This window comes from Manacus candei, unplaced genomic scaffold (assembly GCF_025592945.1).
Source record: "Manacus candei isolate 608988 ecotype Guabito, Panama unplaced genomic scaffold, ASM2559294v1 h1tg000060l, whole genome shotgun sequence".
NCBI classification, from domain to species: Eukaryota; Metazoa; Chordata; class Aves; order Passeriformes; family Pipridae; genus Manacus; species Manacus candei.
The window spans coordinates 5,877,559-5,895,199 of record NW_026138108.1 but is presented as its reverse complement, the minus strand read 5'-3'; the positions used below and the strand labels follow the sequence as shown (position 1 = coordinate 5,895,199).

At 42.8% G+C, this 17,641-nt stretch overlaps 1 protein-coding gene across 18 annotated transcripts in view; it reads left to right on the top strand.

Moving 5' to 3' along the window:
• Positions 1 to 17,641, top strand: part of PTPRJ (protein tyrosine phosphatase receptor type J) — a 73,922-nt gene that overhangs the window by 39,596 nt on the left and 16,685 nt on the right. For 2 of the 18 annotated variants that reach the window (XM_051803998.1, XM_051803989.1), the window contains exons 2-7: positions 7,415 to 7,433; positions 8,479 to 8,646; positions 9,377 to 9,631; positions 10,186 to 10,452; positions 13,256 to 13,522; positions 14,106 to 14,372. In XM_051803998.1, the coding sequence (XP_051659958.1) occupies positions 7,415 to 7,433; positions 8,479 to 8,646; positions 9,377 to 9,631; positions 10,186 to 10,452; positions 13,256 to 13,522; positions 14,106 to 14,372 (1,243 nt within the window). Of the gene's footprint in view, positions 1 to 7,414; positions 7,434 to 8,478; positions 8,647 to 9,376; positions 9,632 to 10,185; positions 10,453 to 13,255; positions 13,523 to 14,105; positions 14,373 to 15,481; positions 15,749 to 16,946; positions 17,214 to 17,641 lie in introns of all 18 variants that reach the window. The other 16 variants (XM_051803984.1, XM_051803994.1, XM_051803993.1 and 13 more) reach the window with 16 other exon arrangements.

Here is a 17,641-nt window from a genome sequence, read left to right as displayed (position 1 = left end):
TCTTTCTTGATATTGTCTTTGAGCTTTGGTGTAAGTTTTAAAATCCCTTCATGACTGGTTTTATTTGGAAAACTCTCAAACCAAATCCAGCTCAATGTCATTCTCCTTGTAAAGCATCTTTTAACGCTTCCCTGAGCAAAGACTGTGCAGAGTCCAAAGTGTCTGGCATAGAAAAGTGAAATCTACTTGTGATAAGGGAGAAACTTGAGAGTGCCAATTGCTCTCAGCTAAGCAGATCTGAAATAGGGCTCTGTCAGGCAATGCTGCTGACTTTCCTGACTGTGCTGCAAAGGCCAGGCGGCTGCTGGCGCTGGTGTGCATTTTCCGTGGTGTCTGGGTGGCCAACCCTGCTGACTTGGCGACAGTTAGTGTTGTGTCATTGCCACCAGGGTATTTTTTTTTCCTTTTTTTCTGCCTTTTCTTTTCTTTTTTTTTTTTTTTTTCATTGAATCCTTCTTCTTCCAGGGTGTGCCTGAGTGATGACTCAGAGTGAAAAAATAGTGCTCTTGAGCTACATGCAGGAATGTGGCTTGTTCACATAAAATAAAAATTGATGCTTCCTTAGTTTTGGAAGAAGGCAACTGGCAGTGTTAACCTCCTCTTCTAAGAGGAACTTTTGGTTTTTCGATTCAGGCATTGCTCTTGCACATCTGACTGCAGTTCCACCCATGTCAGCATGACATGTAACTTGAGCAGGATAACAATTTGGGGTTTAATAAGTAGTTGTTTTAAATATTACTCATTACCATTGTCAAATAAGCAGACTGTTCTCTTTATAAACTCCTTCAGCAGCATCATCTCTGAAAAACCATTCCATGTACGACTTACATGGGTACAATGACAATGAGTTATGCAAATTATTTAAAGTTGTTGAAACATTTCAGCCTTTCTCTGGGATGAAGTTTTACTGTTTCCTCAGTTGGAGTGATCCAACTCTACTGTGAGGTGGTTTGCAGCAACTACTGCCTGTAATTAATGAGGATCTGGAATTTTGGGTGAAACAGAACTACTACTGGGTCACATGGAAAAGTTTAATATAAAAGTTTGATCTGGAAGTCATTGGAATTAAGTCTAATGGTGCTTCCTAGGGTCAGTGGTGAGAGAGCTATCAGTTGCAATGCAGTTGTGTTTGGTGTCTGGGCCTATTGTCAGCCCATTTCCTATGAAAATCTGTGCTACTTGGTCTTGGGTACTTCTGTAGCTTCTGTGTTTTATGTGTACCCCGGTAAGTGAATCACTTCCTTGTACCAAACCACAGGAAAACTTACCTGAGAAATCTTTCCTTGAAGGCAGGACTTAGGAAGGAGAAGCAAATCTAACAGGTGCAGTTCAGATGAGATCCGTTCTATATTTTTCTCTTTATTTTGGATATGTTATCCAGAAAACTCCTGGCTCCTAGGCTAGCCATCTGAAAAGCAGATACAGGTAAAACTTGGACAAAAATCAGAAGAGGAAGAAAGAACTTGCTCCATATGTTCTGTCACAAATTTCCATCTGGTATCTCATCTTGACTTTCCTACAAGGCCTTGTCTTCCGCTGCATTTTTAGTTTACTGGAGGTGCTGTGCAAACCAGAATCTCCTCATCTGTTTTCATAAAAACCAATGGGAAAAATTATATTTGGTCTTTCTTTGGAGAAAAGCTTGCTTCAGGGAAGGCAAAATTTAGAAATGTCAGGGGTAAAATATAAATACATGCAAAGTGGAAATAGTCTTTACCCTTTCACATAACTGCATAATAGCTCAAAATAGCCTGTATGGCTGTTGACTGCTTCAGGGCTTTGCATAGCTTCCTACTGCTAAGAGGGTCCAGCCCCACCCAGTTAATAACAAACACCAGCTCGTGTTTCTTTCTTCTGAGTTCTGAGTCTCCATCTGGTCCTATGCAGTATCATTGGCAGAGCTGCTCATTTAGGGTTAAAAGAGAAGACCCCAAATATCTTGCAAAAACTTAGTGGGGTTTTTTACCCCAGGATAACCCACTTACACCAAACATTCTGTGAAATGGTGTTTTATGTGTGGGCTGTGAGTACCTGCCTAAGATACCAGAGGGAAAACAAGTGGAGCTGACACTTGCTGCGGCGTATTTTCCATTTTTCATTGGAAGGGAATGCATCATGTTATTGAGATCAACTGGAGTTAATTTGAATCAAAAAGGGACTATTGTGGATTACAGCTAAAATTAATTTAGCGGAGTAAATACACACTAGAAAGGGGAAAAAAGGAAAACCAACCCCAAACCCTAGCACTGAATCTTCAAGGAAACTTTATCATATAATTAAATGTTAGCTTCTGACTTGGCCTCCTGTTGATTATTTCCTCCCTCTAGTAGTAAGGACCTGATACAGGAGGGCTAAGTATTCACAAATGCCACTGAAATTGGTAAGTGAACTGTTTAGCAGACCTACAGCACACAGAATCAATCCACCTTGTCTTTTTTTCTTTTCATACAATAAATACAGGGGAAAGCACTTGCTTTTCTTGGCTTGGCATATGTTTGAGATTTGGAATCACCACCTCTGGAAGTGTTCAGGAGGTGTCTGGATGTGACACTTGGTTTAAGGGTGATTATAGTGGTGCTGGGTTGACAGACTAAATGATCTTGAAGGTCACTTTCAACCTTGATGATTCTGTGTGAATTTCCCTGCATTTTGCAATCGTATAATGATTTGTGGTTGAAGCTTTCTGCTTAAATGCACAGAAATGCTTTGCAATTGAAGATTTTTGACACTTTATGAAGAAATTAGAAAACAGGGCAATATATTACTCAAGTGTATTTTAGCTCATTTTCCAGTATCGTATCTCTGGCACCCAAGAACCCAGAAATTGCCAAAGTAAGGCTTGTTAGTTGAACTAGGTCATACGGGTTTAAGCACATATTTTTCCCCAGTTCAGGTGATCTCATTTTTCTTGCCCAGTGCTGTAAGCCTACAAACTTAATTAATTTGGAAATAATATGGAAATTAATGAGATGAAATAACCAGGAGATGGATTGCAAGACACAAAATCATTTCATCTTCCAAACCCCATCCTTTCTTGTTGTAGGATAACAGTCTTCTGCAAGAAGGTGTCACTCCCTGCTGACTTAGACTTTACACTCCCAGGGAAGTGGGAAGACGTCCCCAGCTGAAATAGCAGTCAATGCCTTAAAAATCCTAGAAAAATCAGCAAGTGTTGGAAAGTTGTATCAATCTGTGGATGCAATACTTGGGCAATCCCACTTCTGTAACTGTGGAGCTTCCCAGTGGCATTCTGGGGTTTAATTTTCACTTACTTTGTGTGACCTTGAATAAAAGCTTTCTGTGGGAATGCTTTCTGAATAAGCCTTATGCTAAGTATGAAATATCAGAGGTGACAGAGGGGTCTGTAAGTGTCCAAGTTATTATGCCTTTGCTGGCTAATGTTTGTTGGCTGAGAGGTGGTGACTGAGCACCAGCAAAGCCAAGCCTGGAGTCTTAAAACCATCATGATGGTTGCTGTGTGGTGGCTTGTCCTGAAGCCCATATTTATGAATGTGGGATAACTAATGGTAAGTGAACATAGCAAGGGGAAAAAACAGGTGTGAGATCAGGGTTACATGGGGTATATCTTGTTATATTGTGCTGTTGCTTTTGTGAAAGGGTGTTGCGAAGCAATTTGGAGACCCCTGTGATAGCTTGGTGGTATTTTTGTGGAACTCCTCCAAGCTTTTGAGAGGATGGGTGGATGGAGAAGATAAGATCTAAAGATACACATTTGAAAGATGATTAGCTTTGAGAGGGGTGTGAATAATTTCCTGGCTTTTTTCTTCTGAGTCACAGGGCACACACTGGTAGCACACAAGAAATAGTAAACAGTAACCTCAAGTGGTGTTCTCGGAAAGGATTTGTGGTTAAGGGTGTTTTTTTTTTTGGCTGGGATTTTTTGGTTTGCTAACTTTGACTGTTTAGCCAGCTTCTTAACCTTGTATTTACATGAACCAAACCACGTTGTTTGTTTTGAAAACTGGAGCACCCCAGGTAGGTGGGCTACTGTGCACAAGGGTTTTCCCCAGTGCAGGAACCCTAACTTCATTAGAGGGTAGTTTGTCAAATATCAGTGGGACTTGGGCTTCTCAGTCACTATTTTTGAAGAAGTTTTCCTGCGACACTTCCTATTTCTCCCTAAGATTACCTTTGAGACTAATAATAATTCCTCAGGCAACCCCAATGTATACCTGAGGAGGATGGAGCTGAACTCTGCATATATTATAGGCAACCGGCTCCTGGTCAGTAAAAAACTGCACACATAAGGAGCCCAGGACACACCTTGTGCAAGTGCAGGTGAATTCCTCAGCTCCTCTGGAACATGCAGCCTTTGGTCAGGCACTAAGCATTGCTGTGTGACAATGAAAAGATTCATTTACCATCACATTGACAGTGATGACTTTGTGTATACACATCTCTTCTGTTTTTCAGTTGAAATGGCCAGTGTTTAGCATTTTACTATGTTTTCTTGGGGAGGGATGTTCCACCCCTACCCAAAACTCCACAAAAGTTAAGAAATTACCCAGCTGTACATATGAATACTAGATATTTGTAGGTATTTGTGTCATTGAATAAGAAAAGTGGAGACGGCAGAGTTCATGATATATTAGATGCAAACACAAGGAGAAGCAGATGTTCAGTGCAAATATCCTCTGAAATAATAAACAAGTGTTTTGTATAAATTCTCGTTAAGTTCTTATAAATACTCATGTAAGGCTGGAGAACAGTTTGGTTCATGGCTGGTGTTGAAAAATACAGCATGGAATGACTGAGTCAGGCAGGCTGATGCTTGGGAATGGGATCACTTGTTTTGTGTGGGTTTGGGTTTCAGAAGGAGGCCTGCCTGTCACGTGATTTTTTTTAATTTGATTTTTTTTTTAATTTGGTTTGTGCATAGTCTTCTGGAAAGTCAAAGGAGTATTGTGAGACTGTGTGATGAGCAAGTGGAATGATGGGAAGCTGTTCATTCATCATGTGACAGGAATTTTAGCATAACTTTCCTTTTGTTGTTTGAGCATCCTTAACAAAACCCACATGTGACAGTACAACCAAGTTTCTAGCAGCCTGGTCATGATTTGCCATTAGATCAGATAGCCATAAAACAGGAATCAACATGCTCATTGTTTGAGTTGGCAGGGAAGTAATGGGGTGGTAAGGAGGAGGGGTACAGGAGGCTTAGTGGTGGCATACCTGTTTCACAACCATGCTCCTGTTGCTCAGGAAGGATGCTGTGCCCCTGAATTCAAAATTTGGGTAGAAGGAGGTGAGAAAGTTCATCTTCAGGTAGTTTTGCAGAAAGGAAAGTAACTAAAGGACAGGTAAACAATGTCAGGCTCTTGCTTCTGTGTCTGTAGGGCTGGAGAAATCACTGTTGCTTAGTCCTATGGCATTTCTTGTTGTTTTCATTCTTTTTGCAATTTCCCTTTCTTAATAAAACACCCTTTTGGCTTTGCTTTTAGATTGCCCTGCATTTCGGGGAATCTTGCCTCTTGCTCCATCATTCAGCAGCTGTTTCCACAGAGCTTAGCACTTCTGCTCTGAATGCTGCATGGCAGTGTTTTCCTGCCTTTCCTTGGGTGAAAGACTACAAAAGGACTCTTGACCCAAGTGCAGACAAATGTTTCCTCACTTCCTAATAGCCTTGCAGTTTGGCTGAGCTCTCAAAAACTCAGAAAGGTTGAGGAGGAGCCTCAAACTTGTACACAGGACATTCCTGTCCTGTGTCATGTCTGTTGCAGGCTGAGTTGTCCATGAGCCTGTGGTAGAAGAGACTTGGAATTAAGTCTTTGATGCCTACAAGTGCTCTTTTGCCTGGGAATTGTGCCCAAACTCTTCTTGCTGTTGCACTGAGACCATCACAGGCTGGAAGGGTGCTTCTCCACTTGGAGTTTGCTTCTGCTGCTCTTCTCCTTACTGTAAAGCTGGAGGGGTGGTTTCTAGTGTTGTTTCTGCTCAACTGGCCTGGCTCATCTTTGTAGAGAGTGGTTATTTGTAGTCTCTCATTGGGAGAACAAGATTTAATGGTGTCTTCTGACTACTTTTTAAGGGTCTGTTTGGGCCCATGACTATGGCACATGGAGCTGCTGCTCCTTCAGCTACCTGTGGCACGAGCAACATGTGAGCTGAGTGGGGGGCGAATGATTTAGGATTCCAGCATTGTATCAGATTGTTGTGGTATAGCTGCTTATTTTGAGTTAGCTTGTGGAATTGCACAAACAGCTAAGGAGTTAAGAAAATGGGGGAAGAGAAAATGAGTTTCAAGTGCTTTAGATGAAAGATTCCTTCTGCCTGCCCCCACCATGGTGCCAAAACCAGACCCAGAAACCTCCCATGCTTACAGGTCTCCCTGGCACAAGGCACTGTAACCTGTGGATCGCCAGCGCCACACTGGGAACCTGCTGGTGCTTGGAACGCTTACCTCTGCGTGCTTGTTTTTGCCTTGTCATGTGTAGCTTTTCAAGTTGTATTTAATGCTTGATACAATTGCTGCAGTAATGTGTTTGTTATGTGACAAAAGTGGCTGCTGCAGTCAGCTGGCATCAGCTGGCTACTAGAGCCCCAGGAAATCACAGTTTTCCTCTCAAGCACCTGCAGACCTCAGTCTGGGGCTTTTATTTCACTCCTTTAAGGAGCATTTTGTGGTTCCCCTGGAGGGACACGAAGTTGACAATTTATGGGCCAATTTGCACACCAACAGGAAGGGAAATGGCTATTCTGAAGTAAAAGTATGAAGTTGAAAGACTAAAAATCATCCTCGGAGCAAATTCTGGTGTGATGGTCAGTATTACTAGCAGAGTAATTTTAGACTGCAGTTGAGTGGCAAGAGTGGATATGTGCACATATATAAACTAGATTTCAGGGTATGTACTAAGTGCTTTCAACTTTGACTACACTGAGTTTGCATTCTGTGAAGCAAAGTACTCTTTTGTGAGAAGTAATGAAGTTTATACAGCAATACGATGAAAGGAAAAGTCTTATTAATAAAAAAGACCTAATTGACATCTGTCATTTTTTGTGGGATGGTGTCAAAGATGCTAACTAAAGCATCTTTTGACTAAGATATTATAGGTTTGGTTTTTAAATTGTTATGTGCAAAATAACTAGCTTATGTTATTCAAACTTTTTCTGTGTGTGTGACAAAATATTTCCAGTTTTTGAAAAACTGGAAATAAATTTTACCAACATGTTTAGATTTTTTTCTCTAATAGTTTGGTATATTTTTTGGTGGTTTTTTTATGTAGATTTTTTGGTATTTTTAGGTAATTCTTTTGCAGATTGAACAGTTTAGACTTTTTAAAATTGATTTCTCTCCCCCCCCACCCCCTTGTTAATTAAACCAGTCCTTTTTTTCCTGTTTGAACTTCTGGTATTTTTTAAGTTTTAATTTCTGTTATTTATTTTTGTTTTCCAGGTCAGATGTACAATTGACTGTAAGTATAATTCTGTGTCTTGCTTTTTATTTTTTTGTATAAGTCTCATTATCTTAATTTCTTTTAAGAAAGATCAGACATTATCAGCAAATTATTAAAAAAACCCAACCAAACTTCCTGAAAAAAATTTTAGAAATGGTAGTTAAAAATGTAGACTCAATTATTTTAGTGACTCTAATTCCTGCAATGCATTTAAGGATGTTTAAAGATATAGATATATAAATACTTCTCAGTTTGCTTTTCAGTTTGTAAAGAGTTCTGGTAAAATCAAGTACAGGTATAGAAGAAAGATGGGAAAATAAACTTGAAGGCAACGCAAAACAAGCAAAACCCGAAACAAAACGCCACCCAAAGTGATGCTTTTAATAATTTTCTGAAGTGAGTCTAGAACTGCTGTACTGGCCAAGATGACAAGTTTTCACATGGCAGAAATTTCTGAAAGTATATGCAGATAAGTTCTGCATTAATATTGAACATCAGACTTATATGAGTTAGCTTTAATTTTTAGGGTCTGAATCAACTCTCTTCACACTTTGGGCTGTGCCACATCAATATAAACTTTCTTGCTGTAGATACATAATGTCTGTTCCTTACTTGTGGGAACACACTGTGGGACTATGAGAACTTTTTTCCTCATGTGCTGAGGAGAAGAGGGAAAATTGCTATTCCAGGTTAAACAAGCTTCTGATAACAAAAGAAAAAACACACTTACACAGAATGTGGCTGCAAGTTTCTTTAACTCCGTTCAAGCAAAACTGCACTGAAAAGAGCAAATCATGATAGCTTTCATCCGAACTGTGTGTAGTGTCAGTGAATGATTGAAATAATGTGATGGTCTCTTGCTTGATATAAATCAAATAATCTCGCAGAAGTTGAGAGGTAAAACCAGGAAATGCACAGTGAAATTTTTGTAGAACAAATTGAGAGAAAGGAAATGACTGCAGATCTGTGCATGATGTCTCTAAAAACAATATCTATCTACTTCTGCAAACAGGAAGCCCAGAAGTTTTGCAAAGACGCTTATTGTTTGGTGTTCTTCTTTCAGGCACTGAGGATTGCAGCTCAAAAAATGTAGCTGCAGAACAAGGAACCAGTAGTAAGGATAATTTATCAATAAACTCTGTAAGTGGAAACAAAACACATGGAGGTGGAAGATCGATCAGGGCTGTGTCACCATCTGATGGGACAATAAGTGATGGAAGCAACGTAACATGTACGTGGTTTGAAATGTGGCTGGGATGTGAATCTTCAGGATGTTTTGTATTTTTATATTGTATTAGCATTTTAACACTTTGAACTGTAGTCCAGAGTGCAAAGAGCATTGCAGGGGCATGAATCGAACTGATTTACTGGAATAGAGAACGAGCCAAAGAAATCTGTCTGCACAGCTGACTAGGAGTGCAATTTCATGCTGTGATTGGCTCATGGCCTTGAAATAGTTCTATTTATGTTAGACTTAGGCCCCCTTCCCTGCTTACTATGGCTTTTTAGGTTACAGCTTCAACAGTCGAACCTCACTATGACGTATAGATTTTAAATGCATGAGTAACAGGGTTACAGCATGCTGTGTCATGTATCTAGAGGAGAGGTGTATGAATCTTGTTGCTAGAAAGGCTTCTCTCTTTGGGGTAACCAGTTTAGGAAAAAATGACAGCAGATTGTGTGTTCTAGTCTTCCTCAGCACCAGTTCACAGCTGAGGCAGCACAGTAATCACTACAGCACCTAGATAGTTCTACTCCATGAGATGAAGAGAAATTTGAGGAATTAGAGTAGTTTGGAGAGCTAGCCAGGTGTGCCTTGCAGTATGGAATGATGGCTTGGTTATTTTCCCAGGCTGATTAGTGTTTTACAGAGACCAGGGTAGGGCAGGGAGAAGAGTGCTTTATGTGTTTGTCAACAAATACTCTTGTGGGTTAACAGATTTTGTTTGTTTGTTTCACAGTGCCCAGCCCAGTTTATGATCTCAAGGCAAAATATGTTGGTATGACTTCTGTCATCTTAACGTGGTTAGTGAACAGCACTGCTTCGAACTCCTACAGGATAGAGTATGTAAATGATACCTTTACGAAGAGCCTGGTGACCAGTGAGACCGAAATAGAAATTACCGAGTTGATCCCTGGGACAATGTACAATTTCATCGTATTTGCATTAGGAGATGGTAGTGAGACAGAAGGAGTGCCCTTAAGGGTATATACAAGTAAGTCACAGTTACTTGAAGCCCTGTTTCCAGTGGTCTGTACTTTTCTGTGCAGGTCAGGGCTCTACCTACCTATGTGAGGATTGAAATTCAATACTGTTATGTGTATATTTTAGTCCTGGACGACTAAAATATATCAGGGCAATATACAAAGAATGGGATGTTAGGGTGCAGCAGAAACATAGCCCTGATGGTTTTGTTTGTTTGTTTTAAATTATCATGCTTCCCCTCCATCCTGGTCTCTTCCCTGCTCACCTTTCTGGATTCCCAGGGGAAGCTCTGGGAGTTCTGACACAGTGATGTCCTACACTTCTGCTTTGAGGTGTCAAAGGGAAATGAATGCCACTCAGAATGACTTGTCTTCAGTTCTCTCTTAGCTGCCCACTGGTGCAGCAGGCTCCAGCAGTGCTGGGCGATGTTGTTGGGCTGCTCCTGCACTCTGAACCATGAGTGGTGGGAAGGGAATGAAGTACTGATGTGCCTGTGTTTCTTCTGTCCATGCCTGTGAGCAGCTGTTCTTTCAGGCTGACAGATTGTTGTCTTGCCTTTCACAGAGCCCAGCCCAGTTCTTGATCTCAAGGCAGAATATGTTGGTGTGACTTCTGTCAACTTAACATGGGAGGTGAATGACACTGCTTCTGACTCCTACACGTACAGGATAGAAGCTACAGAAGATATGACTGTTAGGAATGTGACATCCACTGACCACAAAGCAGAAATTACTGATTTAATTCCTGGGACAATGTACAGCTTCACTGTATTTGCAGTAGTGGCTGATAATGAGACAGAAGGAGAAGGAAGATCTATAGACCTGTATACAAGTAAGTCACAGTTTCTTGCAACCTTGTCCTGCTGGACAGCTCAAAGCTCTGCCTAACTGCTTGAGGGCTAAAATATAAAGATGTTTTATATATATATTTGTATATATATATGATGTCTTATTCATGGAGCCTAATCTGGGATGTCTACTAACCATGGGGTCTTGAAGTGTGGACGAAATACATCCTTGCTTTTAAAAAGCACAACCAGGCAACCGTAATTCACCTTCCTTCCTCTCCATCTTTATGTCCTCCTATCTCTTCATGTGGGATATAACTTCTTGTCACAAGTACTCTGTGAGACAACTTGGAAAGATGCCCTTCTGGACTTGCTGTTTGTGAATAGAGAAGGACTGATGGGAGATGTGATGGTAGGTGGCTGACTTGGCTACAGTGGTCATTAAATGATCTAGTTTCAAATTTTCAGTGTAATGAGAAAAGAGACAGCAGAGTTGCTACCCTGGACTCCAGGAGAGCAAAGTTTAAGCTACTCAGGGTGCTACTTAGCAGCCTACCCTGAGGATCTGCTTTTGAGGGCTTAGGAATTCATCAGTGCTGTGCAGTTTTTAAGAACAGCCTTTTAGAAGCACAGGAACAGGCAATTTCATTGTGTCAGAAGTCAAACAAGTGGGGCAGAAAACAAGCTTTGAACAGGGAACTCCTCATGGAGCTCAAGAGGAAGAAGAAATCCTGTGAGCTTTGGGAAGTGAGGTCAGGCTTCTCAGAATTACAGAGCTGTGGTTCATATATGTGGGGAGAAGACACCAAGGGCCAGAGCTCAACTACAGTTGAAGCTGCCCAGTGCTGTTTCAGATAACAAGAAAGGCTTTCTAAAACATGTTTATAGCAAGAGGAATTTCTAAAGAAAACATTGGACTGATACTTATTGAAGATGGTCACCTGCCTAATAGGAATGAAGAAAAAGCAGAGGCATTCCATGTGTATTTTGCCTCAGTCTTTAGTAATACTGATAGACACTGGGCTGCCTGGTCCCCGGAGTTGGAGAACCACAGAGGCTTTCAATTTGTGGATGTTGAAACTGTGAGGAAACATTTATATCAGCTGAATGTTCACAAGTCCATGGGATCTGATAGGATTCATCCCAGAGTACAGAAGGATTTAGCTGATGTTATGGCAGGACTCCTCTCCATCAGCTACTGAGGGTCTTGGGAGCCTGTGGAGGTCTCTGCTGACTGGACACTAGCCAGTGTTATTCCTAGTTACAAGAAGAGTGTGAGGAAAGACCCAGGAACTTGCAGACCTGTTAGACAAACCTCAGTTCCTGGAAAAATTATGGAGCAGATTATACTGGATGCTACTAAAAGGTGTTTAAAGGACAACACAGTCATGAGGTACTGTCGACATGGATTCACAAAGTCCCATCTAACTGATTTGATCTCTTTCTATGATAACATCACCCAGCCAGTGGGTGAAGGGAAGGTAGTGGATGTAGTTTTTCTGTAGGTTTTTGGTACTACCTGTCACAGCATCCTTCTGGACGAGTTGTCCAGCTGTGGGATGAGGGATTTCATGGTGTACTGCGTGAAGAAGTGGCTGAAGGGCAGAGCTCACAAGGTAGTAGTGAATGGAACCGTGTCTGACTGGTGACCAGTGCTATTCCTCAGGGCTCAATCCTCGAGCTGTTCAATTTATTTGTCAATTATATGGATGCAGGAGTTGAATGCACCATTAGCAAGTTAGCTGATGATACTAAACTGGGAGGTGCTGTTGACTCCTGAGGGACAGGAAGCCTTGGAGAGAGATTTAGGTAGATTGGAGCATTGGCCAATGATTAGTGGGAGGAAATGTAACAAGACCAAATGCCACATTTTGCAGCTGTGACAGAGTAATACTGAACAGAAGTGTAAATTGGGGGAGGGGTAGCTGGAGAGCAGCTCTGCAGAAAGGGATCGGGGGAAGCTGGTTGACAGAAGCTCAGTAGCAGTCAGCAGTGTGTGCCCTGGCAAACCCCCTCCCGGGGTGCATCAAATGTGGTAGAATCAGCCCATCAAAATAAGTGTTGGTGCAGCCTCACCCTGTGTACTGGGTGCAGTTTTGTGGGCCAAACACAAGGATGTGAAGGTCCTTGAATGCCTGCAGAGGAGGGGAGCAAAGGTGGTGAAAGGGCTGGAAGTCATGTCCTGAGAGGAGCTGAGGGGTGACCTCATTACTCTCCTCAACTTCCTGAGGAAGGGAAGTGGAGAGAGAGAGATGCTGATCTCTATTCCTTGGTATCCAGTGGTAGGATATGTGGGAATAGTTCAGAGCTGCCTCAGGGGAGGTTTAGGCTTGATATTAGGAAGCATTTCTTTACTGAGAGGGTTGTCAAACACTGGAATAGGCTTCCTAGAGGGGTGGTCAATGCCCCAAACCCATCTATGTTTAAGACATTTGCACAATACTCTTAATAATATGCTTTACCTTTTGGTGAGGCCTGAGGTGGTCAGGCAGTTGGACTAGATGATAGTTGCAGGACCCTTCCAACTAGAATATTCCAGTCTACTCTATTATTTTCTTATCCATTTCTCTGGATTCCCCAGGGAAGCCTTGGGAGTTCTGTACTTATGTTTTGGGGTGTCAAAGGGAAATGAATGCCACTCAGAATGACTTGTCTTCAGTTCTCTCTTAGCTGCCCACTGGTGCAGCAGGCTCCAGCAGTGCCGGGTGATGTTGTTGGGCTCCTCCTGCACTCTGAACCATGAGTGGTGGGAAGGGAATGAAGTACTGATGTGCCTGTGTTTCTTCTGTCCATGCCTGTGAGCAGCTGTTCTTGCAGGCTGACAGATTGTTGTCTTGCCTTTCACAGAGCCCAGCCCAGTTCTTGATCTCAAGGCAGAATATGTTGGTGTGACTTCTGTCAACTTAACATGGGAGGTGAATGACACTGCTTCCAACTCCTACACGTACAGGATAGAGGTTACAGAAGATATGACTGTTAGGAACGTGACATCCACTGACCGCAAAGCAGAAATTACTGATTTAATTCCTGGGACAATGTACAGCTTCACTGTATTTGCAGTAGTGGCTGATAACGAGACGGAAGGAGAAGGAAGATCTATAGACCTGTATACAAGTAAGTCACAGCTTCTTGCAGCCCTCTTCTTAGTTATCTATATTTTGCTGTGCAGCACGTGGCTCTGCCCACCTGCCTGAGGGTCAAAATTTAATACAAATCTTACCTGGGTTGAATACTAAGAAGAAAGGTTAATGTGTAGAGGAAACATAATCCTGATTTATTTATTTATTTGTTTCTTTATTTAAACGCCAAAATCCCTCTTACCCCCCCACCCTGAAACAAAAAATCTGCCACAACAACTGAACCAAAAACCAACCAACTAGAACAAAATCCCCTGTATTGCCAACCATACACATGCCATTCCTGTTCATCTTTTGGATTCTCAAGGGAAGCCCTGGGAACTGAGGCTCAGTGGTGACCTGTGCTTCTGCTTTGGAATGTCAAAGGGAGATGAATGCCTCTCAGAACGACTTGTCTTCGGTTCTCTCTTAGCTGCCCACTGGTGCAGCAGCCTCCAGCAGTGCCTGGCGATGTTGTTGGGCTGCTCCTGCACTCTGAACCATGAGTGGTGGGAAGGGAATGAAGTACTGGTGAGCAGCTGTTCTTTCAGGCTGACAGATTGTTGTCTTGCCTTTCACAGAACCCAGCCCAGTTCTCGATCTCAAGGCAGAGTATGTTGGTGTGACTTCTGTCAACTTAACATGGGAGGTGAATGACACTGCTTCCAACTCCTACACGTACAGGATAGAGGTTACAGAAGATATGACTGTTAGGAACGTGACATCCACTGACCGCAAAGCAGAAATTACTGATTTAAGTCCTGGGACATGGTATAACTTCACTGTTTTTGCAGTAGTGGCTGATAATGAGACAGAAGGAGAAGGAAGATCCATAGACCTGTATACAAGTAAGGAAATGGTGCCTCTCGGTTGCAAGTAAACGTGGCATTTGTACCAAATTGCTCTGTTTTCTTATGTTTGCATCTTCGTTTTATTTCTTGGTTGGGACACTGTTTTGCTCCAGGTGCCTGTGTGTGTGAATGCCAAGTGGTCTTTGGTTAAAGGGGAAAGACCTGAGATTGTCTGTGCTTGCTTGTGTTGCCTGTAAATCAGCTGTTTCACCAGCATTGCTGCTCAAGACTATGTAGAGATCCTGCTGCTACAACAGTGTGACTTCTTTTAGATGCTTGAGGGCCAAATAGACCCCTTAAAATGCTTCTGGGAGCAGGTTATCACAGCTTTACCAAAAGATGTGGTATGCAGGGATGTGGTGGCCAGAGTCATAGAGGCTTTTTGTTCTTGAAGATTGTTTTGAGCTCTTTGCAAAGTCTATGGCCTGAGGTTCCTGAGGGCTGTGACTGTCCCATTGCTTATGATCACATTCTTGAGTGTGGTGCCAATCTTGCTGGTTTTGTGCCATGGAACCTTTTTCCCAGACCAGAGGGATGGAAAGGAGGAGATGTTTTTTTTGTGTGTAGCTCAGAGACACAAAGGGAACAGGCAGTGTCCCTACAAAGCAATTTGAAGCAGTGTGTCCTGGAGCTGCTACTGAGTAGATAAACTTTTCTAAGCTGCCTGAGGTGAGTCTTGTCTGCCTGGAGTTGATGCTGAGTCAGGCTTGCAGACACAGCCCCCCAAAGTGTGTCAACTGTTGCACCTGCTCAAGCAACCCATTTCTTTATGCTGATGTTGGGGAGAGTTTGGGCTGAAGGTCTCAGATTAAGACTTATTTGAGTTAACAGACCAAGATTGGCTTGCACTCTTCTTCCTTCACTGATTTCCATCTGTTTCTCTCTCTGCAAACCCACTGTGAAACAAGTAATTCTGGCATATGAATTGAAAGAGAAAATCCCCCAGAACTCCTGTGGCTTCTCCAGAGATGGCTCAGCATGAGTGTCTGAAACTGGACGTTGGTACTGTAGAAGTGCTGCTTGGCTACAAATGATGCTCATTCTATGTGGAATAGGGAAATGTGGCTGTGGTTCTTCTTCCTTTATTTCTGTCTTGCCTTTCACAGAGCCCAGCCCAGTTCTTGATCTCAAGGCAGAGTATGTTGGTGTGACTTCTGTCAACTTAACATGGGAGGTGAATGACACTGCTTCCAACTCCTACACGTACAGGATAGAGGTTACAGAAGATAAGACTGTTAGGAATGTGACATCCAGTGGCCTCAAAGCAGAAATTACTGATTTAATTCCTGGGACAATGTACAGCTTCACTATATTTGCAGTAGTGGCTGATAATGAGACGGAAGGAGAAGGAAGGTCCATAGGCCTGTATACAAGTAAGTCACAGTTTCTTGCATCCTTGTTCCTGGTGGTCTGTATTTTGTTGTGGGGCACAGGGCTCTGTCCACCTGCCCGAGAGTTGTAATTTAATACAGCTGCAGGCAGAGGTGATAATTTGGTCCAGGAGCTGGATATGGCCAATCTTCCAAGCATGAGGTGTTGAAGTGTAGAAGTAGCGTTGCCCTGATGGAAAACTGTTGGTGAATTTTGCCCCTAGGCTGTCAACGAAGAGAGACATTTCCCTGATAACTAATCTCTTCCAAATTTGGGAAAGGGGCCTTTGCATTTATTTCCTAGAGGATGGAGGCCTCAGATTTTCCGTTTAAGGGCTCCCACACACAGCATATTGTGCCAGGGGAGCTTGAGTGATTTGGGGGCCTGTAGCTGCAATCGGGCTGCAGCCGGGAGAGTGAGATTCAGGCAGTGCTAGTTCAGAACTCCTTTTGCCATCCAACCCCTTGCCATGTTAAGTATCAAAAGTCTTGATGTATGGTGTTGGAGGAACCATTTTGGAGCTGGCCTCCAAGGCAGTAGCCCAGCCTGGTCATTCCACAGAGTGCATTTGAAAGAAAACAGATGACTGTTGTTGTCATTTGTGTTTTTCTGAAATATCCATGCAGTCAATATGCAAAAGTTTCACCTGTGCTGGTCTGTCTGTAAGGGCTAGTTACCCTCTGCTGAAGATGTGCAGAGAATAGGGTGCTGGAAGAGGGGTCTTAGAGATGTTCTCTCTGCTATGAGAGTCAAGTGCAGGGCATGAGGATTGGAGAAGAAGGGAGTCAGGGTCATCACCTCTGTTACTCTTCTTGTACTGTTTTCTCTTCCTTGTTTTTGCTGTGTGGAGTTGCACCTCCACTGTCTTTCCCCTCCACTCTTCTCGGCTTCCTGCCTACCTCTCTGGATTCCCAGGGAAAGCCATGGGAGTTCTGTCACAGTGATTGCCTGTGCTGCTCATGCCTTTGCCTGTGAAAGGAAGGTGAATCATGCTTTAGGTGGCTCTGTCTCATTTTCCTGTTACTCAGCTATTGATGCAAAAGCCTCTAGGAGTGTCTGGTGATGTTGTTGGCTGCTCCTGCATTTAGAACCATGAGTGGTGGGAAGGGAATGAAGTACTGATGTGCCTGTGTTTCTTCTGTCCATGCCTGTGAGCAGCTGTTCTTGCAGGCTGACAGATTGTTGTCTTGCCTTTCACAGAGCCCAGCCCAGTTCTTGATCTCAAGGCAGAATATGTTGGTGTGACTTCTGTCAACTTAACATGGGAGGTGAATGACACTGCTTCCAACTCCTACACGTACAGGATAGAGGTTACAGAAGATATGCGTATTTGGAATGTGACATCCAGTGGCCCCAAAGCAGAAATTACTGGATTAATTCCTGGGACAATGTACAATTTCACTGTATTTGCAGTAGCGGCTGATAATGAGACAGAAGGAGAAGGAAGGTCCATACCCATCTATACAAGTAAGTCACAGTTTCTTGCAGCCCTCTTCTTAGTTGTCTGTATTTTGCTGTGGGGCACAGGGGCTCTTTCCACCTGCCCAAGGGTCAAGATGTAATACTGCTGGAGACAGAGGTGCTGTGCTTTGCCTGCCTGCAGTGAGAGATGTTTATGTGGAAGAGATATAGCCTTCTTTTAAAAAGCAAAGTGAAACAAACACCTCAGAAATGGTAGTTGTTGAAGTTGGTCATTAAGGCCTGTGACACAATGAACTCTTCCCATGAACTTCCTTCCTGTCCTGGGATTTGCATGGGTACTTTTGATGCCTTCACTTCTTGGAGGATCAGGGCCTCAGAACGTTCTTTTAAAGGGCTCCCACACAGAGATAATGTGTTGTGCCCAGGAAACTTTTGTGGGCCTGTGACTGCCATTGGGCTGGGTCAGGAGAGTG